This window comes from Phascolarctos cinereus, unplaced genomic scaffold (genome assembly GCF_003287225.1).
Source record: "Phascolarctos cinereus isolate Bilbo 61053 unplaced genomic scaffold, phaCin_HiC Scaffold_9;HRSCAF=440, whole genome shotgun sequence".
Classification (NCBI taxonomy): domain Eukaryota; kingdom Metazoa; phylum Chordata; class Mammalia; order Diprotodontia; family Phascolarctidae; genus Phascolarctos; species Phascolarctos cinereus.
Genome location: NW_027556402.1, coordinates 27917681 through 27943307, shown reverse-complemented (window position 1 = coordinate 27943307; position 25627 = coordinate 27917681). Strand labels below are relative to the sequence as shown.

Sequence of the window (25627 nt, the reverse complement as noted above, 5' to 3'; positions counted from 1 at the left end):
TGCTACCCATGGGGCAGCTAGGTGGTGCAGTAGATAGAACTCTGGCCTTAGAGTCAGGAGGACCTGAGTTCAAATTCGGCCTCAGACACTTGACACTTACTAGCTGTGTGACCCTGGGCAAGTCACTTAACCCTTATTGCTTCACTAAAAAGAAAAAAGAAAAAAAAAAAAGAAAAATGCCATCCACATCCAGAGAAAGAACTATGGAGTCTGAATGCAGATCGAAGCATACTATTTTCACTTTTTTTTCTTTTGTGGCTTTTCCCATTTTGTTTTGATTTTTCTTTCACAACATCACTAATGTGAAAATGTTTACCATGATTACACATATAGAACCTATATCAGATTGCTTGACATCTTGGGGAGGCAGGATGGGAGGAAGGGAGGGAGAACAAATTTGAAACTCAAAATCTTATAAAAAATGAATGTTGAAATTATATTATTTGGAAAAAATAAAATGCTACTTGCAAAAAAAGTTTTTGCTTTTCACATCTCTCTTGCCAAATTTTCTTTGACTTGTGTTTTTGTGTGTGTATGTTCCACATCTGTCATTTTCTCTTCTAGAGCTAGGTGTGGGAATTCTGAATAGGAATGCTGAGTATATTTCTCTGATGTTATTTCATGGGGTTTTTACCTCATGTGTCAGCCTTAGCTATTACATACAATTCCTTATCCCAGGTGATATAGATTCATGGAAAACATCTATACATACATTTTCCTGGTCATGGGACCTGCTTCATTAATTTTGAATCACTAAAATATCAGCTGTCATCTAATCTAACCTTTCTAAATGAGGAAGCTAAGCCTAGAAAGACTGATTTTTCACCCTGTGGCAGAGTCAGGCCCAGAACCTAGGTTTTGACTTCCAGGCCCCAGGTTTTTCTACCCACAGAACTGGACATCCTCTGAATAATTGAGCTCAACCCATTATCAGTACTTTCCATGTGAAAGAAACTTCCCTTAGAAAGTTATTTTGGGTCAATAACAATAATATTTTATGTCATCTTTACATTTCTGGCTGATCTGCCTGTTTTTAGTAAAGATGTGAACACCGATAATATATAAATATAGGAGACTAGCAGCTATTAGGATTTGTATAAACAGCAGACTTCCCTACATTTCATTACCATGCTACTGGGTTAGTCTTCTCACTTTTTTTTTCCATTCTTCCTGACAGGGATTTGATAAACAAGTGGATGTGTCATATATTGCCAAACATTACAACATGAGCAAAAGCAAAGTAGACAACCAGTTCTACAGTGTTGAAGTGGGAGATTCAACGTTCACAGTCCTCAAACGCTGCCAGAATCTAAAGCCTATTGGTTCTGGGGCTCAGGGAATCGTTTGGTAAGTTGGATGAGTTTCATCTTGTAGTTTTACTATGTCATCTCCTTGCTACAGCAAAGAAATGAACAAAAATCAAAATCAAAACCGAGAAACTCATTGGAGGGGAAAAAATTCATTCTGCTGAAGAAAGCTTGTCTCCCCTGCAAACATGAATTTACTAGTTAATTTGGCAGCCATACAGGAGAAAAGCTATTGCCAATAACCCTTGAGTTCTGATGTTTCAATATTTATGTTGCAAAAAAAGTCTTATTAAGGAAATAGGTGATGTTATAAAGGCTAAATAAGGATCCATTGAGACATAAATGAAAATTCAAATATTTTTATAATATGTTAGTCTTAAGTACCACCCAAAAAACCACCAGAATCCAAACTCTGATACCTATTTGGAATGACATCTCTCAATATATCTGCTGAAGATTTCTAAAATGGGGAGCTTTTAGTGGGGAAAGTACTTGTTTTGGGCTCAAAGTCCAATTTTGCCTCTGTGACACTGGGCAAGTTTATCTTTCTGGGATTCAGCTTCCTTATCTATAAAGTGAAAGTATGAACTTTAAGGTCCCTCCCAGCCCTGAATCTACATCCCTATGTGATTATGGAAGGCAGGATTGGAAAGATTACAAGCTATAGTCTAACTTGGGTGATTAAAAACATTGAAGAATCATGAAACCCCAGAATCAATGAGGATGTGAGTATTCATCTAGTCTACTGGTTGTCAAACATTTTGGACTCAGGACTCCTTTACACTTGTAAAGATTATTGAGGAAACACCTCCTCCCTCAAGAGCTTTTATTTAAATGGGTTATATCTATCAACATTTGCTGTATTAGAAATTAGAATATCTTCATATGATTATGAAAATGATTTTGACTTTTTAGATCCCCCAGGATGGGTCTTAGGAACCACTGGTGATCCCAGACTTCACATTGAGAACCTTACTCAGGTCAATCCATATCCCTCTACAACGTGCCCAAGAAGTTGACACCCAGCTACTAGTGGTAAAAAACCAACTACTTCCTGAAGAAGTCTTGTTGGGAGATTGAGGAAGTAGGAGGGAATTTTACTAAATAAGACTGTTGGTTTAAATGTTCTGAGAACTTAATAGACTGTGTTTGTTTTTTGACTGTATAAAAATTGTTTTGCCTTAAATAAGACTGCCACTGACATAATTGAAACAATAACAACAGTGGTAGTAGTAATAGTTCACATTAATATATTCTTTTAAAATGTTCAAAGTATTTTCCATACAGTACCTTGTTTGAGTCTCACAACACCATGTGGTAGGGATTATTATATTCCCATTTTATAAATAAAGAAACTGAAGTTCAGAAAAAGTGATTTGTCAGTGCTCACATAGCTACCAAATGTTTTAGGAAAGGTTCGAGGTCAGGTCTTCCTAACTTTAGGGCAAACAATCTGTCCATTAAATTGTACTGCATCTCACAGAAAGAAAAGAAAAAACCAACCTTCATATAATTATATCAAGAAAACTTTTGTTCTAATATTTAGTACAGAGATTTGAAAGTCTACTACTAGAAATTTTGCATGGTGGTGTTTTAATTGGGTTATTTGATTATCATTTTGCTATTGTTTCCATTGATGAGTGGAAGAGAATGACCCTTTTGTTTCCTTTAAATAAAGTGTAGTGAGTCTCATATGTAGAGTGAGGCCCCATATGCTGTGAGGCCTATCATTTCATGTAGCATGCAGCGTGCAGGTAGCATCATGTGTGGTTCAAAGGGTAGCAGAATAGATATCTCTAGCCTCTTCTCCTCTTCCCTCACCATCTTTTCTCCAAGAAAGACTTTAATTCCTGCCAGGATGGGAAGCAGGAGATTGGAGCCAGAGCCCAGCACTTTGTTTCCCTCAGACATATTTTTCCTCAGAGATAAGAGAGGTACTGGGCTAGAATTATATCTATCTGTTCCCTTAGATAATATAAGTCTGGGGATATGATCTGGTTCAATCTAACTCTAATTACTGCGTCATTATTGGGGAGAAGGATGATCCCAAGCTTTATATCTAAACTTGAACCTTTTCCCACCAAATACCAGTTCTACAATGAACACACATTTTGTTGTTGTTAAGTCATTTCAATTGTCCAATCCTTTCATGACCTTATTGGGAGTTTTCTTGGCAAAGATGCTAGAGTGGTTTGCCATTTCCTTCTCTAGCTCATTTTACAGATAGGAAACCGAGGCAGAGTAAAATGACTTACCCAGGGTCACACAGCTAGAAAGTGTCTGAAGCCAGATTTGAACTTAGGTCCTCCTGAGTCCAGGCCCAGAGTTCTATTCACCTAATTGCTGTGAACACACATAGTGAATAGCAAACAAATCAATTCATTAAATCAAATAAGGCCTACATAGGACCAAATGTAGAGAGAGAAGAAGTTCTCCCATTGGGAGCAACATTACTCAGTTGAAGTAGGAGAGAGAGTTCTAGCTCTCACCTAAGGGGAAACTCCCCCATGTCTTTAGACTAGCAATCTGGAGATAAGGACAATTATATAGACCACCAGCCTTTCTCATGTCTTCCCAGAGTGCTTTCCTTCAGCTACCTGAAGTGGGGTTGGCTTCTTCCATTCTCCACCTTGAAGCTGGAAGCAGAAGCGCTTGCTTAAAACTCAAAGACTGGATGAGAATTAAAGCTTTTTCTCTCTGCCAACTCTGCTCCTTCCCTCAAGCAGGACAGGGCTTTCATCTCCACTATTAAGGATAGAGAGTCCTAGACAATGGCTTTGGATAGTGGAATCTGGGCAACCTCGATTTAAATCCAGTCTCACTCCCGTCCTGTCTGGCAAGTCACTGCTCTGTGGTCCTGGAAAACACAGTCTCTAAGACTGGAACTTGAAGAATAGGGGTATCGGTATTGGAAGTTTCCTCCTAGGAAATTCTGCACACTGATGCAATCACAGATCCAAACAAAACAAAAAATGACATATGACAGAAGTTACATTTTAAAGGTTTAGCAGCTAAACACTTTGACTGAAGCCAAACTCCACAGAAAAAAATCCCCTTAATAAAAGGATTTGTTCTGTGGAGCTTGGATTCAGTCAAAGGGCCACACTTGAGGACCTAGAGGGCCACATGTGGTCTCGAGGCCACAGGTTCCCCACCCCTGGTTTAGCTCTTGCTTTAGAATCCATTCGTTCAATATAGGGTTTCTAGAAGTTCATGAAAAAAACAAACAAACAAACTTTTGTTTTCATACATGTTTCTTTTGGACAAGAACACAAAATAGAAAAACTTTTTCCAAATGAGATAATAACCCAACTATATTCTATTTAAGTGTTCTACAAAACATGAGTAGGAAAAGTACTTTTTTTCAAGTGTGGAGATATTTATCTTATTTCCCAACTTCTCATCGTTTTATATAGTAGACTAACTTAAAATGTTCTAGGTACTTTGAGCTCCCTATTGCTGAATGGCCTTTCTTACGTGAGAATCCTGCTCTTTTCTTCCCATCAATGCATCGCTGATCACGGAAACAAAACAGCCAAACATCCGATGTTTTCGCTTTCCAAATCAGTGATGCAGAAACAAATGCTTCACTGTGTGAGCTAATAAGTATCTTCATTTCCAGGTGTGAAACTCCAGTAATCAGTAAAATGATCCACTGGTAAGGGACCAAGAACCTGCCGAACCAATCATTATCCAAATTTCCCAAACACCAGCAAAAGCCCACCCAACACCTTCCTTTTTACAAACTCATAAAATTGCTATTTAATGATAATTAATTAATATTAATCTATCAATATAGATAATAATCTATATAATTAATATAGATTAATGAAATCTATAATTTCATCAGTGTAAATATTCTTATGAGATCATAATGTTCAATGATATAGAATGATTTAATTTAAAAATAGAACAATATTGGTGTAAAAAATATAGTAGTAGTGAGAATTTTGAGATCACAAAGTGATGTACAATTTCCTAAATGTTGATCCAGTCTAATGTCTTTCACCTATTAAATTCCAAGATGAGGTCATAGACTGATCATAATTTACTATAACATAGGAGGACCCTAAATAAACAAAAAGGAAGTAAAAGAACAGCAGAGAAAGAGAGGAATAGCAAGAGATTCATTCCTATTTTCACTTTAGTTTTACTGTTTCCCTGCTACGCTAGGGATCAGCTCCTACTTTCTTTCGTGATAATCTGAGTTGGTACCATATGGCACCTTACTCTTATCGAAACCATTTGTTTTCAAGCTCAGGCCACTCTTTAATTGTAAACAAAGCTGGAAATGGCATTGTGTCAAACTGAGAAGTCACACAATTCTTTCCTTCTCTTGCAGAATTTTTTTCTTTTTTGGCATTTACAAGTAATGTTATCTTGAAAGATACCAAATCAAATAAAAGAAACATACTGCTAAGGTGCTTCCATCACTAATTCAAATTCTAAGAGCTTAAAAACGTGAAATAAAGTTTGGTGACCAGCTAACTTAACCATGAGGAATTTCTGATTAAGAGATTGAATGTCTTTGCCTCAATTTCTAGTAAGAGGTAAATGATATTGCAAAATGGTAATTTTACAGTAGAGACAATAAGTTTAATGATGCAAAAAGCTTTTCCAGTGTCTATCATGTCTAACACTTAGTTGGCATAAATAAATAAAATAAAGGTTGAATTAATTATTAATTAAATAAAATTAACTCTTTAAATAAAATAACACTCCTAAAAATTAATTCATTGGATTCAACCCATATTAAATTGGAAAACAAATTTCCTATTTCCCCTCCATAAGGCAGATATTCATATTTTCAGAAAAACATGCAAGATCAGTGCTTGTGTCCACGCCCTAAAGAACAGTCTACATGAGCAACATGCAGTCCAGTACTTGGCAGCATTGTAGATTTAAAACAGCAACAACAACAATAACATTTTGTGACTGTTGTCTCATTTTATCCTTTCAACAATGTTGGGAATTAGATGCTATTTTTATCCCCGTTTTACAGATAAGGAAAAAATGAGCACAACAGAGCTTAATGCCTTAGATCAATGTCTGTGGTTAAATTTGAACTCAGGTCCTCTTGATTATAGATCTAGTGTTCTATCCACTAAGTCACCTTATTGTCTTTAGATGCATCTTAGTGACTCCATGAAAGATGAACATACTGAAAGAGAAAGAAAATGTGTCCTAAAATTGTAGGAGGTAGCCTGGTAGCTTGGAAAAAGCACTGGATATGGAATCTGAGGTCATACTGAGATTCTAATATACACTCTGTCACCAGTGTAGTTTTGGGCCATTCAACTTCTCAGGGCTTTAATTTCTTTATTAAAGTACCTTCTGTACAGTCCCTTTTATCTCTAAATATGTGAACCTTTGATCAAGAAATGGGAATATGGGGAGGGAGTGAAGCCAAGATGGCAGAGTGAAATGAGCATTTCTGTTGAACTCTCCCAACCCAACCCTCTAAACAACTTTTAAAAAGTGCATCAAATGAAATTTGGAATAGGATAACAAATCAAGTCACAACAAGTCATTTTCCAGCCCATGGCAGCTTAGGAAAATGTGGGGTCATCCAGGAGTGTGGTACAATAGAAGCAGCCTTAGCTGTGGCAGAAGTCAGCAGCAATAGAAGTGGTAGCAGAGGCAGTGATGGCACCAGGACTGCTTAGTGCTCAAGGATGGTAAAGGGATGAAACAGCTAGCGGATCAGAAAGAGATTGATTACAGGAGACGCTTGGGTTAGCACTGAGCAGCACACAAAGAGTCAGTCAAGAAATAGGCTGGAAAAATGAGCAAACAACAAAAAAGAAGCTAATCATAAACATCTTCTATGGTGACACAAAATCAAAAGAAGATAACAATTTGAAAACATGTAAAAGCAAAAAGCCTTAAAGAAAATGCAAATTGGACACAACCCTAATAAGAATTCCTGGCAGAGCTAAAGAAAGAATTTTTTAGATAACAAAAAAATCTAATATAATCTTCTGCATTTTTCCCTAAAGTGAAAGTAACCAGATACATACCTATGGCAAGGTTTATCCATGTTGTGGACCAGCTGTTATATTAAAGATAACTTTGTTAGACTCAGACACATTTCTCCTGCTATCTCTTCCCCATATATTCCAGACAGCACTGCCTTCACCTTGGGAACCAAGCCCAACTTTACATAAAATTCAAAGTTAAGAAATAGTTTGAAAAAAAAAAAGCAAACAACAACAAAAAAACCTGACCATAAAAATCTATTATGGTGAAAGGGAAGATAAATATACAAACTCAGAAGAAGACAACACATGTCAAAAAAGCTACAAGCAAAGGCTCAAAGGAAAAAAAATGTTGAGTTTGACACAAGCCTAACCAAGGATTCCTTGAGCTAAAAATCAAAAAACAGTAGTAGAGGGGAAATTGGGAAAAGAAATGAGAATGATGCAAGAAAATTGTGAAAAGACAACAGCTTTTAAAAGAGGCACATAAAATACTGAAGAAAATAAAATCTTAAAAAATAGAATCGGCCAAATGGTAAAAGAGGTACAAAACATTACTGATGAAAATAACTTCTTAAGAAACAGAATTGCTGAAATGGAGAAAGTGGTACAAAAGCTTACTGAAGAAAATAATTCCTTAAAAATTAGAATTGGACAAGTGGAAGCTAATGACTCCATGAGACATCAAAAAAACGATAAACCAATGAAAAATAGAATAAAATGTGAAATATCTCATTAGAAAAGCAACTAACCTGGAAAATAAATTGTGGAGAGATAATTTAAGAATCATTGGACTACCTGAAAACCAAGAGAGAGAAAAAAAAAGATCTTACACATTATATTTCAAGAAAGTAGAAAGGAAAACTGCCCTGAGATCCTAAACTCAAGGATAAAATAGAAATGGAAAGAATCCACCAATTACCTCCTGAAGGAGATCCCAAAGTGAAAACTTGCAGGGATATTATAGCCAAATTCCAGAGCTCCCAGAAAATATTGCAAGCAGCTAGAAAGAGACCACTCAAATATCATGGAGCCAGAGTTAGGATCACACATGATTTAGCAGCTTCCACATTAAAGGAATGGAGGGCTTGGAATATGATATTCAGAAGGCAAAGGAGCTACGATTACAACCAAGAATCACCTAGCCAGCAAAACTGAGTATAATGTGTCAGAGGAAAATAGTTATTTAATGAAATTGGGCACTTTCAAGCATTCCTGATGAAAAGAACAGAGATGAATAGAAAATTTGACTTTCAAATTTAAGATCCAAGATAAATATAAAAAGGTAAATATGAAAGAGAAGATGATACATGTAACTACTAAGAACTTTATCATTACTAGGGTAGTTAGAAGGACTCCACATAGACAGAGGGCATGGGAGTGAGTTGATTATGTTAAGATTATCTCAAAAAAAATGGATGGACAAGAAAGAGGGAGGCACTGAGAGAGGGGGTGGGGGAAGAAGAATGTGGAAAATTATCTCATAAAAGAGGCACACAAGAAAGAGCTTTTACAGTGGAGAGGAAAATGGGAGGGCAATACTTGAACCTCATTCTCCTCTGAATTGATTCAAAGATGGTCACACACATGCTTAATTGGGTATAGAAATCTATCTTATTCAACAGGGTAGTAGAAGGGGAAGAGGATAAGAGAAAGAGGGTGAATGATAAAAGGAGGGACAGTTAAGGGAGGCAATGGTCAGAAGCATAATAGAGTTTTGAGGAGGGACAGAGTAAAAATAGAGAGGGATAAACAGAATAAAATAGGATGGAAGGAAATGAAGAGTTAGTATAATCCTAACTGTGAATGTGAATAAGATGAAATCATCCATAAAACAAGCAGATAGCAGACTGGATTAGAAACCAGAATTAGAAACAATATATTGTTTACCATATGAAGTCCAATCTATTATACTTCAGCTGAAGTTTAAAAAAGGGCAGTGGTAGATATCATGATCTCAGACCAAGCAAAAGCAAAAATAGAGCTAATTAAAGAGATAAGCAGAGAAACTACATCTTGCTAAAAGTTACCATACATAATGAAGTAATATCAATACCACATATGCACCAAGTGACCCTAGCATCTAAATTCTTAAATGAGTTATAGGAGGAAATAGATAGTAAAACTATAACACTGGGGGACCTCAACTTTTTCCTCTGAGCTAAATAAATTTAGCCATAAAATAAATAAGAAAGAAGTTAGGGATATAAATAGAATTTTAGAGAAGTTAGATATGATAGCCCTGTGAAAAAAAAACTGAATGGGAATAGAAAGGAAGATACCCTTTCTCGGTTTCACAAAAATGGACCATATAGTAGTGCATAAAAACCTCACAAACAAATGTAGGAAAGTAGAAATATTAAATCTATCCTTTTTGGACATAATACAATAAAAATTACACCTAATGGCCTTGGAAGCATAGATTGAAAATTAATCTATCCTAAGTAATCTGATCTTAAAGAATGAATGAGCTAATAACAAATCATAGAAACAATCAATAATTTCATTAAAGATAATAACATTGAGCTAATATACCACATTTGTGGGATATAGCCAAAGTAACATGTAGGGGAAATTTTTATATCTCGAAAATAAACATATAAATAAAAGAAAGCAAAAGCGGATCAATGAATTGGGCATGCAACTAAAAAAAAACTAGAAAAAGAACAAATTAAAAATCCCCAATTAAACATGAAAATAGAAATCCTGAAAATCAAAGGTGAGATTAATAAAATTGAAAGTTAAAAAACACCACTGAACTAATAAATAAAACTAAGTGGATAACCATTAGTTAATTTGTTTGAAAAAAAGAAAGAAGAAATCCAAATTACCAGTATCAAAAGTGAAAAAAAAAGTGAATGCACCACCGACGATGAAGAAATTAAAGCAATTTTTAGAAGTTGTTTTGCCAAATTATTCGCCAGCAAAACTGGAAAGCTAAGTGAAATGAATGAATATTTACCAAAATGTGAATTGCCTAGATAAACAGAAAAGGAAATGGAATACTTAAATAACCCTATTTTAGAAATTAAAAAATTGAACAAACCACAAATGAGTTCTCTAAGAAAATATCCCCAGAAACAGATGGACTTACAAGAGAATTCTACCAAACATTTAAGAAACAATCAATCCCAATACTATGTAAACCGTTAAAAAAACCCCAACAGGTAAAGAAGGAGTCCTACCAAATCCCTTTTATGGCGCAAATATCGTTTTGATACCTAAAGCAAGGAGAGAACAGAATCAGAGAAGGAAAAGTACAGGCCAATCTCACCAATGAATATTGATACAAAATTTTTAAATAAAATGCTGGAAAGGAGACCATAGTGATCTATCACAGTGATCAAACACTGTGACCAGGTGGGATTTATGCCAGGAATTCAAGGCTGGCTCAATATTAGGAAAACTAGAAATATAATTTACCATATCAGTAAGAAAACCAATGAAAATCATATGACTATATCAATAGATGCAGAAAAAACTTTTTGAGAAAATACAACAACCATTCCTATTAAAAACACTACAGATAATGGGAATAAATGGGGCTTTCCTTCACATGATAAGCAGCATCTATCTAAAACCATCAGCAAGCATTATATGTAATGGGGATGAACCAAAAACCTTCCGTTAATATCAAGAGTGAAGCAAGGCTGCCCATTATCACCATTATCATTTAATATTCTGTTAGAAATACTAGCTGTAGGAATAAGACAAAAAATAAATTGAAGGAATAAAAATAGGCAATGAGGAAACAAGACTATCATTTTGTTGCAGATCATATGGTAATAGACTTAGAGAACCCTAGCAAATCAACTGAAAAACTAATTGAAACAATAAACAATGGTGCAGGATATCAAATAAAACCACATGCACCATTAGCATTTCTAGAACCAACAAAATGCAGCATAAAGATAGAAAGAGAAATTCCATTTAAAATGACTGCACACATGTATTAGGTGTTGATCCTGTTCCCAAAAGATCAGGTTGCATATAAATATTTGTGCTACCTTAAATGATAAGGAAGCACTTAAGGGACTCCTTAAAGTTCCATTTGTTAATGATTATTACAATGTTTGGCTGTTTTCATGCATGCAACTTGACAATTTAGCACATTCAGACATTTGCTTAAAAAACAAACAAGAAAATTTTTTTAATATACCCATGAGGGTTGTGTAGTTCACTTTGACAGTACAAATAGTCATAGCTAGTTTATTTTTTTAAAAGTAAATAAAATAAAGTAAAATTGGTCTACTTAAAAAAAATAACTGTAGACATTATAAAATATTTGGGAGTCTACCTGTAAGACAAACCCAAGGACTAGAGAAACACAATTACAAAGCACTTTTTACACAAAGTAAGACAGACTAAACAACTGGAGAAATATTAATTGCTCATGGGTAAGCCAAACCAATATAATAAAATGACAATTCTATCTAAATTAATTGACCTACCCAGTACTATACCAATCAAACTACCAAAGAATTATTTTATAAAATTAGAAAAAAATAATAACAAAATCCATCTGGAAGAACAAAAGGTCAAGAATATCAAGGGAATCAATAAAAAATGTGAAGAAAGGCAGTATAGTAATACCATATTTCAAACTTTATTATGAAGTGGTAGAAACAAAACAGTCATATACTGCCTAAAAAATAGAGTGGTGGATCAGTGGAATAGATTAGGTACCCAATTCGTGGTAGTAAATGACCACGGTAATCTAGTTGTTTGATAAATCCAAAGATCCAAACTTTTGGGCCAAGAATTCACCATTTAAGAAAAATGAGTGGGAAAACTGGAACATAGTTTGGCAAAAATTAGCTATAGACCAACATCTCATACCATGTATCAAAATATGGTAAAAATGGGTAAATGATTTAGACATTAAGAATGATATCATAAGTAATTAGAGGAGCATAGAAAAATTTACCTCTCAGACCGATGGATATGGGAAGAGTTTATGATTTGAACAAGAGATAGAAAAGATCTTTCAGTTGGGGAACAGCTGAATAAGTTGTGGTATGTTGTCATGATGGAATACTGCTGTGCTATAAAAAATGATGAATTTGATGATCTTAGAAAAATTTGGATAGGCTTGCACAAAATAATGAAGAGCAAAATGAGGACGACCAAGAAAACATTGTATGCAGTAACAGCAATATTGTTTCAAAAACAACTTTGAACAACTAAGTATTTTGACTACTATAAATACCCAAATTAACTACAAAGGTCATTTGAAGGAAGTTCTATCTGCATCCAGAGAAAGAATTGATAAATAGAAGTATGTATGGAATGGTTTTACATATGTGTGTGTGTGTGTATACATATATATGTGTATACACTTATTTGTATCTAATGCTAGCCATATCTAGGGTGGTGGTGGGAGGATAGAAACAAAGGAAGAAAAAAGAGATTTACATGATAGCTTGTACATATTTAAAGGGAATGACAAGTTGTACATAATAGATTTGCAGTTTCATGTGCAATCATCTTTTTTATTATGTTATATTATAAAAATGCTTGTTTTAGTCCATAAATTAAAAATAAAATAAATTTTAAATTTTTAAAAAAGAGATAGAGAGGACCAAAGGAAGTAAAATGGATGATTTTGATTACATGAAGTTAAAAAGTTTTGCACAAACAAAACCAATGCAGCCAAAATTAGAAAGAAACCAGGAAATTGGGGAAGGAGGAGAATTTACAGCAAGTATCTCTGATAAAAGCCTCATTTCTCCAATATGTGGGGAACTGAGCCAAATTTATAAAAATAAGAGCCACTCCCCAATTGATAAGTGGTCAAACGATATAAACAGGAAGTTTTTAGAAGAAAAAAACAAAGTTATCAATAGTCACTTGAAAAAATGTTCTAAATCACTATTTATTAGAGAAATATGAAATAAAACAACTGAGGTACCACCTAACAGATTAACTAACATGACAGAAAGGGAAAATCATAAATGCTGTAAGGAATGTGGAAAAATAGGGACACTAATGCACTCTTGGTGTACTGTGAACTGGTCCAACTATTCTGCAAAATAATTTGGAACTATGTCCAAAGGGCTATAAAACTGTACATACCCTTTGATCTAGTAGTACCAATATGGGCTCTGTACCCCAAAGAGATCAGAGAAAAGGAGAAAGGACCTATGTGTACAAAAAATAATTATAGCAGCTGTTTTTGTGGGGGCAAAGGATTGGAAATTGAAGGGATACCCATCAGTTGGGGAAGGGCTAAACAAATTGTGGTATATGATTGTGGTAGAATACTGTTGTGCTATAAGAAATGATGAGCAGGATGCTTTTGGAAAAATCTGAGAAGACTTACTTATATGAACTGATGAAAAGTGAAGTGGGCAGAACCAAGAGAACACTGTACACAGTAACAGCAGTATTTCAATGATGATTACCTGTGAAAGACCTAGCTACTCTGATCAAGACAATGATCCACAGCAATTCCAAACGTCCTATTATGAAAAATGTTATCCACCTCCAGAGAGAGAAGTGATAAACCTTGAGTGCAGGTGGAAGCATACTTTTTTCCTGTGCTTTCTTTTTCATTTTCTTTCTTTCTTTTTTTTTCCAATATGACTAATTGGAAGCAAGTTTTGCATGACTTCACATGTATAGCCAATATCATATTGCTTGCCTTCTCAATGGGTAGGAGAGGGATGGGAGGGCAGGACAAAATTTAGAACTCACAATTGTAGAAATGAATGCCAAAAATATATAAATAGATAATTAAAGGAAAATCAAACAAACAAAACAACAGTGCTAAATTACGAAGAGGCAGAAGTTGAAAACTTGGTCATGTTATGGTACATTGGAAGGGCATTCAATAAATATTTATTGATGATTGATAAATTGTGAGGCAGTTAGGTAGTACAGTGGGCAGAGTGCTGGACTTAGAGGCAGGAAGACCTGAGTTCACATTTAGCTTCAGAAACTTAGTAGTTGTGTGACCCTGGCTAAGTCACTTACCCTCTGTTTGCCTCAGTTTCCTCATCTATAAAATGCAGATAATAATAGTACTCGCCTTCCAGGATTGTTGTCAAGATCAAATGAGATAAAATGTGTAAGCTCTTTAAAACTATTGTAATTCTTACTATTGATTAAACTTTATATTATCTTAAAATTATATAAAACTTTACATTATAAAATTATATTAAAATCATAATTTTACTATTAATTTGTTATTAATTTTTACTATTAACTAAATTCAGTTAAAATACTCTGATCATTGAAATTCAAAACTATATGAAATAGTTACTCATATTTAACCCAACTTATAAATACCTTAAGACAGGGTTCTGTAATTAAAAAAATGAATCACTCAACAAACATGCATTAAATGCCTATTATGTGTTATCCACTGTGCTTGGTACTGTGGATACAAAGACAAAAAGAAATTACTCCTGCCTTTAAGGAGTTCATGTTTTAACAGACAACCTGAAAGTGTGTGTGTGTGTGTGTGTGTGTGTGTGTGTTTGGGATAGAGATAGGAACTGTATCTATGATTCCATTATTATAGAGAACCCCCCTATGGATTCATACTGGCATTTTCTTTTCAGTTTATAGTCTTGGAGAGTTGCGTAGGGCACTAAATGATTAAGGACTTTTCACATATCCAGTATATGTCAAAGGTGAGAATTGAACCTATGTTTTCCTGTCTCTTTATCCACTCAGATATGCTGCTTTTCAAAAATAGTTACATGTGAAATAGATATAAAGTGATTGGTGGGGGGGGTGTAGGCAGAATGCACTAGCAGAGCTGATCAGGAATGACTTCATGTAAAAAGTGCCATTTGAGTTGAGATTTGAAGGAAACTAAAGATTCTGAGAAAGGGAGGTGAGTAAGGTGTGCATTTTAAGCATGGGAGCAGTCAATGCAAAGACATGGAGGTGGGAAATGGAGTGTCGTCTATAAGGAAAAACAAAAATAAGGAGTAATATATGAGATTAGAAAGGCAATATGGGCGCAGGTGGCAAAGAGGCTTGAGTCAAAGAGAGAGGTGTTTATAGTTGGAGTTTATTGAGTAGAGGAGTGATGTGGTAAGACCTGTGCTTTAAAGCAAATCTCTGTATCAGTTGTTGGGAGGATGGATTACAGCATCTCTCATTTCTTATTCCTGAACCATGTTTTCTGATAAATATTTCCAGTATCAATTTGATTAAGAACACATCTCTTACCCATAGCTGTAAGAGGTATATGATCTGTTCTATTTTTATAATATTATCTTTAATATTAAAGTCATAGATATTTAGAATGTATCATGGAATGTGGTATAATATGTTGGTTTTTCTATTTCTAGTTTCCATAGCAGTTTTTATCAAATAGGGAGTTCTTTCCTAAGTAATTAAAGTTTTCTGATTTATTGAACACTTGGTTATTGAGTTCAGTTGTTTCTGATTCTCCCTTGTCAAGTCCTTTCCATTAATTCATCTCTATTTTTTAACCATTACCAGATGCTTTATAATGTAGCATAAGTTTGGAAGTGCTTTCCCCCTTTATCCCTTTGTCTTTTTAACATTCCCCTTGATATTCCAGATCTTTTATTTTTCCATTGAATTTTATTATCATTTTATCAAGTTATTATGAAGTATCCATTTGATAATTTGATAGATATAACATTAAAAGTATAAATTAATTTTGGTCATATTGTCAGTTTATTACATTAGCATGGTCTAGCCATGAGCACTGAATTTTCCTCCAGTTATTCAAGTTCTTTATTTCTTTAAGGAATACTTTGTAACTGAATTTATACAGATAATTTATGTGCTTTTGTAGACTGATCCTTAGATACTTTATGCATTATATAGTCATTTGGAATGGTATTTCTTTTTCTATTATTTCCTCTTGGATTTTGTTATTATTTTATAGAAATGCAATTGATCATTGGAGGTTTATTTCATAACCTGAAATTTTGCTGAAGCAATTTGTTTCAATTGGTATCTGCTGAATCTCTAGGATTTTCAAACTATATCATCAACAAATAAGGAGAGAGGGCCTAGGAGTGGTTGTTATATCTTGCTTATCTTAAAATAAGAATAGTAAAAAAAAAAAGAGGAAGAGGAATTCATTGGGGATGAGGGGGATGGATGGAGTGGGGAAGGGAAGGGAGAAGAAGGATGGGAAAAATTATTTTACATAATTGAGGTGATAGTTATTATTATGATGGTTTTAACACATTGATCTAAATCTAATTTATGATAAGTCTTATTTCCAAATTATATAAATAACTGGTCCATATTTTTAAGAATAAGAATAATTTCTAAATTGAAAAATGGTCAAAGGATATGAACATGTAGCTTTCAAGAAAAGAAAAACAAGCTATCAATAACTATATGGAGAAATTGCTACTAATCACTAATCGTTCACACTCATCAGGTTGGCAAGGTTGATAAACAAGGAAAATGACAGATTTTGGAAGGGACTGTGGGAAAACAGGCATATTAATGCATAGTTGCGTGATGGAGCTGTGATCCACGAAAGCAATTTAGAACTAAGCCTCCAAAGTCACTCACCTGTGTATAGTCATTGACCAAGCACTACCCCTGTGAGGTCCGTGACTCAAAGAGAACAAAGAAAGAGCAAAAGGACCCATGTGTACAAAAATATAGATTTTTTTGTGCTGGCAAAGAACTGGAAATTAAGAGGGTGCTCATAAATTTGGGAATTGCTGAATAAGTTAGGATATATAAATATTATAGAATACTATTGTGCTATGAAAAGTGAAGAAGGGAATGGTTTCAGAGAAACCTGGGAGGACTCAGTATGAAATGAGTAGAACTAGGAAAACAATTTTATGATTGTAAAAATATTATAAAGAAAAACTAATTTTAAAGATTTAAGAACTCATATCCATGCAATGTCCAACCACAATTTCACAGGATCAATAGTGAAGTATATTACCCATCTCCTAACAGAAAACTGATAGAGTAAATATGCAGAATGACACATACATTCTTGGATATGGCCAATGTAGGAATTTGTGTTGGTTGATTATGCTTATTTGTTAGAAACATTTTAGTTTTCTTTTTTTTTCCTTACCCATGGGGGAAGGGCAGTAAGAGGGAGAGAAAATAGATTTTTGTCCAATAAAATACAGCAAAATTGGGATAACAATATTGTTTTCCACTTTTATCAGAAGTTTTTGTCAAATAGGGTATTATTTCCTAGGTAATATATAGTTTGGACTTTATCAAACTTTGGATTATTTAGTTCCATCTCTGATTCTTCTTTATCTGATTCTTCTTTATCAAGTGTTTGTTCAAGTGTTTGGTCTGTTCCATTGATCAACTTTTCTGTTTTTTAACCACTACCAAATGGTTTATATGATTATTGATTTCTTGTTTAGTTTAAGACTTTGAAAAGCTATCCCACTTCATTTCTAATTTTTTTCATTATCTCCCTTGATGTCTTAGATTTGTGATTCCTCAAAATAATTTTATTATTTTGGCTAGCTCCATAATGAATCCTTTTGGCAGTTTGATTGGCATAGTACTTTACAAATTAACTTCATTTTTATTTTATTGGCAGAACACAGCCATAAACATTGGATGGTTCTTCAGAAATTTGTTATTCTTTACTTCTTTAAGAAGTGTTTTAGAGTTATATTTATCCAGATATTGAGTGTATTTTGCTATATTTAGTCACAGATATTTTTATGGATTTAGTGGTTATTTTGCATTGTACTTCCTTTTCTGTTACTCTCTCCTGATTTTTTTTATAATGATTGAGAAATTCTGTTGATTTTTGTGGGTTTGTACAACTTTATTGAAGTTATTAACTTTCTCAACTAGTTTCTTTCCTGCTTTAAATTATTCTAATTAAAGAATTTGCTGTCATCAGCAAATGGAAATAATCTTATTTTTTCTTTGCCTATCATAGTGTCATATGAGCTAGACAGGGGTGGGGAACCTGTGGCCTGGAGGCCACCTGTGGCCTTCTGGGTCTTTGAATGCGGCCTTTTGACTGAGTCCAAGTTTTACAGAAAATATTCTGTTATTAAGGGGATTTGCTCTGTGAAGTTTGGATTCTGTCAAAGGCTGGCACTTGAGGACATGGGGGGGGGGTCGTCACACGTGGCCTCGAGCCTGCAGGTTCCCCACCCCTGCAAGAGCTACAGGGACCTTAAATACCATTGAGTCCAACCTTTTTGTTTTATAGGCGATAAAACTGAGGTATAGTGAAATTAAGTGTCTTGCTTAGGGTTACATATGTCTGAGGAAGAATTTAAAATGAGGACTTCTGAACTTTGTCTAGCATCCTGTCTGCTATAGCATATTGCTTCTCATTCTTTATTTCTTTAATTTCTCTTTCTTATCTTATTGCCTATTGCTGACATTTTTATAACTATGTCAAATAATGGGGAAGCAGGGAAAGGAGATAGCCTTGATTTACACCTCTATTTATTTGGAAAGTTTCTGTTGTCTCCCCATTGTGTGTAATGCTAGCTTTTGGTTTTAGGTAAATACTTTTTTAAATATTAAATTTTTTAAAAGTTCCCTCTATGTGTATACTTTTTAGATTTTTTTTTTTTGCAAAAATAACCACTGTACTTTTTCAAAGACTTTTTGTGTATTTATCAATACCATCATGTGGTGGGTTTTTTTGTTTGTTTTTTGCTTTTAGGCAATTGGGATTAAATGACTTGCCCAGGGTCACACAGCTAGTAAGTGTCAAGTGTTTGGTCAAGTGTTTTGTCTGAGGTCATATTTGAACTCAGGTCCTCCTGACTTCAGGGCCAGTGCACTATCCACTGAGCCACCTAGCTGCCCCCATCATGTGGTTTTAAATGCTTTTATTTTTATTATGATTAATTATGTTAATTATTTTCCTAATTGTGAACTATCCTTACAATCTCGATCATAATGAATTGCAAAAAAGACAACAACATCTAGACACACCAATAGCAGGACACTTTGTTTCTTTCTTAGCGCTAGACAAATCCAACAGAAAAATAAACAAAAGGAAAAATACTGACCTGAATAAATTCTTTGGAGATTTAGAGCGTGAAGATTAATGGCATCTTCTAAATGTGACCACTAAAGAATATACATACTTAGCAATACATGGCACTGTGAGAATATATGTGTGTCTGTGTTCATATACACACACCATGTATTCAAGCACAGAGAAATTGTAAATAAATGTTAAAAAGTATGAGTGTTAAATCACATCTTTTATAGACCATAATGCAAAAAAATAATAATCAGTACAGGGAACACAATCAGAAGAAACAGAACTAAATGGATATTTAATAATGAATCAAGTCAAAAGGCATTTATTAAGCACCTACTATGTGCCAGGCACTTTGCTAAGTGCTAAAGATACAAAGGAAAACAAAAGATAAAAATTGTCTTTGCTCTCAAGGAGTTCACAGTCTAATGAGAGAGACAACATAGAAACAACTGTGTACCAATAGGATAGAGACACAATAAATTGGAGCTAATCTTAGAGGGATGGTGCTTAGATTAAAGGACTATGAAAGGCTTTTTGCAGATAGTGGGACTTCAACTGAGACTTGAAGGAAGCCAAAGAATCCAGAAAGTTAAGATGAGGATGAAGAGTCTCATGCATGGGGAACATCCAGAGAAAATGCTAGGAGTTGGGAGTTGAAGAGTAGCGTATACAGATTAGCAAGGAGGCTAGTGTAAAGGGGAATAAGGTGGAAGAACACTGGAAAGGAAGGAAGAGGCCACTCTGTGAAGGTCTTTAAAAGTCAAACAGAGGACTTTATATTTGATCTTGCGGATCCTATTGAATGGGGATGGGTTATGTGTGTGAATGAAATCTTTAAGACTGAGTGGGTCAAAGAACAACCTTAGAAATAATTGTAATGATGAGACAACATGCCAGAATGTCTGGGCTGCTGCTAAAGTAGTCCTTAGAAGAAAAACTGTGTCCCTAAAATAATGCATTAGCAAAATAGAAAAGGAAAATATTACTGACCTCAGTATTAAATTTTGGGGGCAACTAGGTGGTGCAGTAAATAGAGGGCTGGGCCTGGAGTCAGGAATACTCATCTTCCTGGGTTAAAATCTGTCCTCAGACACTTACTAGCTGTGTGACCTTGGACAAGTCGCTTAACCCTGTTTGCCTCAGTTTCCATCTAGAAAATGAATTGGTAAACCACTCTAGTATCTCTGCCAAGAAAACCCCAAATCAGATCATGAAGAGTTGGACATGATTGCAAAATGACTGAACAACATTCAGTTTTTTAAAATAGAAAAACAGTAGATAAAGCCAAAATAGGTGCAAAAGAAATTTTTTAAATGAGAGGAAACCATTAAATTGTAATTAAACAACACACAGCATGAATGTTTTTCTTCATGCAGATCACTGTTCTAGTGCAAACATTTCTTACAGTTTCTCTGGAGTATGTTTTGCATCTGTTTTCTTAGAGATAATATGCTGAAGTCTATCCATTCACCTCATGTATTATTTAAGAGGCAGAATTCCTATGGTTTCCTTTATCATTAATTTTGCATTTTGTATTTTGCTTGTGACCACTGTAGTGCTGCGTATGATGCTGTCCTTGACAGAAATGTGGCCATTAAGAAGCTCAGCAGACCATTTCAGAACCAAACACATGCCAAACGAGCCTATAGAGAGCTGGTCCTCATGAAGTGTGTGAATCATAAAAACGTGAGTTTTCTTTTGCTGTTGGAGCTGGAAAGTTGGTTTATTAAGAAAAAGAAAAAAATTAGAGAGAGAAAAAGATGGGAAACAACTTTACTCTATGGTTCCCATAATTTAAGATTAGTTTTCCTATTTTTATGTTGTAGTTAATTTCACTACCCTTATGATGGCTTTTTGTATTAAAATTCTCTAAAAACTATATGGTATTGAATGATTAATCTCATAGATATTCCCTTAGAATGAAATTAATCTTCCTTGATTACTTTGTTATATATGACCAGTATAGCCTCATAAACTTAAAGGCCATAGAGTATTCTTTATAATACCAATTTCATTATCAATAGAATCTGACGGATTTCTTCATCAGTTCTAGCACCATCTGCTGGCTACCTACTTTTTAATGTACACCTGCTTTAGAATGTTATCTATAATGCAATAATATGCTACATAGTGCTGTGGTGAATGGGGCCATTAAGAATAGGATGAGGTATAACTTTTTTTTGATCATGGACTAAGTTGCTACCATCTTATGCACAGTTTTCTCCCATTCTTTGTGGTCCAGATTGCTGCTACAGTAGCACATTTTGAGTATGTTTTATCTCTCTAATAATAAGGATAACTGAGAATCATTCATTAGTCTATATAGCTTTTGTAATACTTGACACAACTTTTCATCTGTATGCAATTCTCAGTGATGGTTGGTGTAAAAAATGGTATTTTCTTTAATATGAGAATTCTGAATTTTGGTGGTAACATTCCTAGAATTTTGCGGGGAGGAGTCTTTTTATGAACTGATTATTCTACCCTCATGTTCTAAATGATCTGGGAAGTTTTCATTTATGATTTCTTGAAATATGGTGATCAACTTTTTTTAATCCTGCTTTTTCATTGATTATTGATTGATTGCTTTGAAGTTCATTCATTCTTATATCATTCCTCCTTAACTTGTTTTCCAAGTCATTCATTTTTTATATCAACTATCTTGCATTTTCTTCTATTTTTCAATCTTTTGATTTTTTTCTAATCTTTTTTTTCATGGGAGGAGTGAAGCTTTCTTTCATGGAGTAATTGATTTCTGTTTGGCCTATTTTCATTTTCATGGAAATTCTTGGTTAAGGTTTACTACTTTCCCTTCCAAACTCTTTATTCTCCTTCCAATTCTATAATCAAGAGCTTTTGTTTTATTTTTTAAAATTTCTTGTTTCATTTTTCCTAGATGTTCATTGAGTCGTTGTGAAAATCAATTTTTTTCCTTTCAGTTTTTGCTTATAGTTTTTACAGAGCTACTTCTTTTGGAGGAATCTCTAGATTTGCAAAAAAAAAAATGAGACTGGCTGGTATTTCATTTATTCATGTCAGAATTTGAATTACTCATTTGGGGTTTCATGCCAGGGCCAGGCTCCCAGAGGCACTTTTGGGTGGAGTGGTTAGTCCTCCTTCAGTTTGCCTTGGCTCTCCAGTTCAAGGTATCATGTCCACTTCCTGGGATTAAGTCCCCCTTGATCTTTGAAATTCAGAGTGCTGGATCTTCAAGGCATTCTCTGGTCTTTCAGGACAGAGCATCAGGGCTCTTAGAGCCCCTGTTTTGAGAGTGGTAGCACAGTACTAGTCATTACCTGCTGCTACACCCTAAGGTGTGGTTTTTCAAGAATCATGGGGCTTTCTTGTAGGGTCCTTTAAATCTTTCTGCCTCCAGACACAAAGCCTTGCGGGATATATATTTCCTTGGCCTATAGATCTGTAAACATTGGGAGGCTACCCTGGAATGGCATTACCTTTGTTGGTAGCCTCTTCTCAGGATTTTGGATTGCCTCTTGTGCTGTCCTGGAGTGGAAGATTCTCATTGAATTTCTTGATTTTTATTTGGTCTGGTGTGAACTTCAGGCCTTTACTGGAATATGCATGTGGGAGCGGGTAATCTACCTCTTATTCAAGGAGCCATTTGATAGCAAATTCCCCCCAAATTGTATGAAAATGCTAGGTTCTTATTATTTTATTTTAGGTGCTGGTTTTTTCCTGAAGTATATCTAGCATCTCTTCTTGGCTGCTCCTCCAACTTGTGCTAGCCAGTTGATATCCCTAATGGTAGCTATCTCTTATTCTCAAGGTTTTAGGGGTAACATTGAGGCTTGTTTTCTAGCACTATAGCTCCTGAGTCCCCACTGGTATGCTCCTCATTAATAATATATCAGCCAGATTGAATTTCAGAAATTTTTAGAAAAAGAAAGATTTTAGAAAAGATATTCACTGAGAAGGTATAGAAAGAACACTTGGTACGAAACATTTCTCCAAAAAGCCTAGGGCATACTATCCTACAAGAACACACAGAAGTACAAGAAGAGTGGGTTCAAAGTGCATGGGAAAGAGTCACACATGCAAGTGTGGGTAGAGGAGGTAATTCATAACTCTTGGTGCTCTAAGCCTGAGTCTGTATCTGGCGTTGTCTGGTGCATAGGGTCACGGTCCTTAAACAACTTTTCCATATATTGCCTTTATCAACGTGTTATATTCTAGGGAAAAAATCACTTAAAACTAAGTTAATAAAAGAACTAAATAACACAAAAATTAAGAAACAGGAAAGGACAATTGACCCCCAATTTTTTCCCTTGACACATTTTGATAAATTTCCCATTTTTAATTAACCATTGATATCATCCAAGAAGAGAAGCGATTAATAGACACGTGTGTCTATACCACACACTCCACATGAGCTTTAGTGTAAGCTGTGTAGCATGAAGAAGAGAAGCAGATTATTTCCCATCTAACCCTTTTAACTAGAGCACTCTGTGGCTCTTTTGAAGGAAAAACCTACTACCTTCATAAGTCCATGGAGAACTTATTTTTGTTCTTCTAGGACTTGGAATTTGTGGTGATCGTATAGAGAAATTTTGAGTTTTCTTTCCATGAAATCAGTTTTTCTACTTCTTTTCAAATGTACATTCTGCTTTTTGGTAATAGTGTGGAGTGCATATTTTAAAAAAAAGTTTAGAACAAAGATTCTTGTTGAATAGATTTCAAATGTGAGTGTCTTGCCTCTTTCTTTTCAGATTATCAGTTTATTAAATGTCTTCACACCACAGAAATCACTGGAAGAGTTCCAAGATGTGTAAGTAAAAGACAGTAATTAAGTTCGAGACATGATAGGAAATATAGAACTTAATGAAAAGGGAAAGACAATTATTCTTAATCAGTTAGCAGGTGCTATTCTTTCTGGACTATATTTTGAAGATGGAAAAGAGGTTAAGGGGTTGGGTTTGAATGAAACAAATACAATATGATCATCATATGGTTCTGCTTTTCTGTGTGTGTTTGGAGAACACTCATGACAATAATGTTCTGTTGTTTAGGACACAGAACACCAAATAAGCATCTGGAAACCGGAATTCTAGACCCAATTTTCACCTGTTAAGAAAACAAAAAAAAGATGATTGCTATATTTTCTCCCAGCTCTAAGACCCATGACATTCAACTTTTGGTCTTAGCTAAGTCACTTGATCTAGCTGAGTCTCAGTTTCTTTATCTATAAAATGGGGGAAATAATGACTGACCTATCTATCTGAAAGAATTATTGTATAGTCAAATAAGATAGTAGCTAAGCATATTTTTGAAAGCTGTAAAGTCCTATATAAAAGTAAGGTTTGATTATTAACTGGAAATTACTTTATAAAATTAATATGTGAAGCAGGCTCTATGAAATGTGCCTATTCATTTTAAGAGAAATATCTCAAAGAGACTTTTCTCTATTTTCCTACCTCATAGTAGCCTTTGATTTTGCTATTCTACTTAGATATTTAGGAAGAATGAGGAAAAGAAAGCAAATATCTCTCCAACAAAATATATTGCACAGGGGGCACTCTCTAACTGACATGTGGATCCCTTGGGCAAGCTCCCCCAGATTCAAGGTTCTCTGAGGTTTGGTATCCCCTTGTAAACCTCGTGAGAACCCATCAACATGTTTACTGTTATAAATCAGCCAGAAGATAAAATTAATTTAAAATAAAGGCACTTAATGAAACAATACAGGAAACAAAATGTTTCCTGCATAAACCTGGGGGACACTCTCCCCAAATAGATACATTAACAGTGAAAGAGTTGAGACACCTAGGGAACATGCATGAAAAGGCACACATGAAGGAAACTTATGTGGCCACAGTGAATTCGTGGAGAGGCACAAAAATTGGGAGCATGTTTCACCAAGGGCACATGCTTGAAGGGGCAGCTAATGCTTCTGATACTATAAGGTCATAGATGTTTTCTGATGATGTTGGGTCCACTCCCATTGTGTTTGGTATGTTGTCGAATCTCTACTCAGGCACTTGGTCAATAAATATTTATTAAGCACCTACTGTGTGTGGGTACTCTGCTAAAAGGCACAAGACAGTTCCTGCTCTCAAGATGCTCACAGTCTAATGGGGGAGACAATCATGAACAAATTATATACATGACAAATTGGAGATAATCGACAGAGGGAGAGAACCACAATAAAAACAGACCAGAAAATACCCACTTGTAGAAGATGAGATTCTAGCAGAGACTTGAAGGAAGCCTAGGAAGGCAGGAAGCAAAGATAAGGAAATGGTGGCAGAAGGCATTAATGTGAGATGAGGGGAAACAAGTTCTTGGTGAATGGTCTCAATTTTTTTCAGTGAAATATGAGGCAAGATTCTTAGCTGAGAAGGTAGGGGGAGGGGGAGGGGAGCTGT

General features: G+C 34.9%; 1 protein-coding gene across 4 annotated transcripts in view; it reads left to right on the top strand.

Annotated features, from left to right (window-relative positions):
- Positions 1 to 25627, top strand: part of MAPK10 (mitogen-activated protein kinase 10) — a 165077-nt gene that overhangs the window by 79452 nt on the left and 59998 nt on the right. For all 4 annotated transcript variants that reach the window (XM_020988334.2, XM_020988338.2, XM_020988336.1 and 1 more), the window contains 3 exons: positions 1178 to 1347; positions 20801 to 20930; positions 23972 to 24030. In XM_020988334.2, the coding sequence (XP_020843993.1) occupies positions 1178 to 1347; positions 20801 to 20930; positions 23972 to 24030 (359 nt within the window). The remainder of the gene's footprint in view (positions 1 to 1177; positions 1348 to 20800; positions 20931 to 23971; positions 24031 to 25627) is intronic.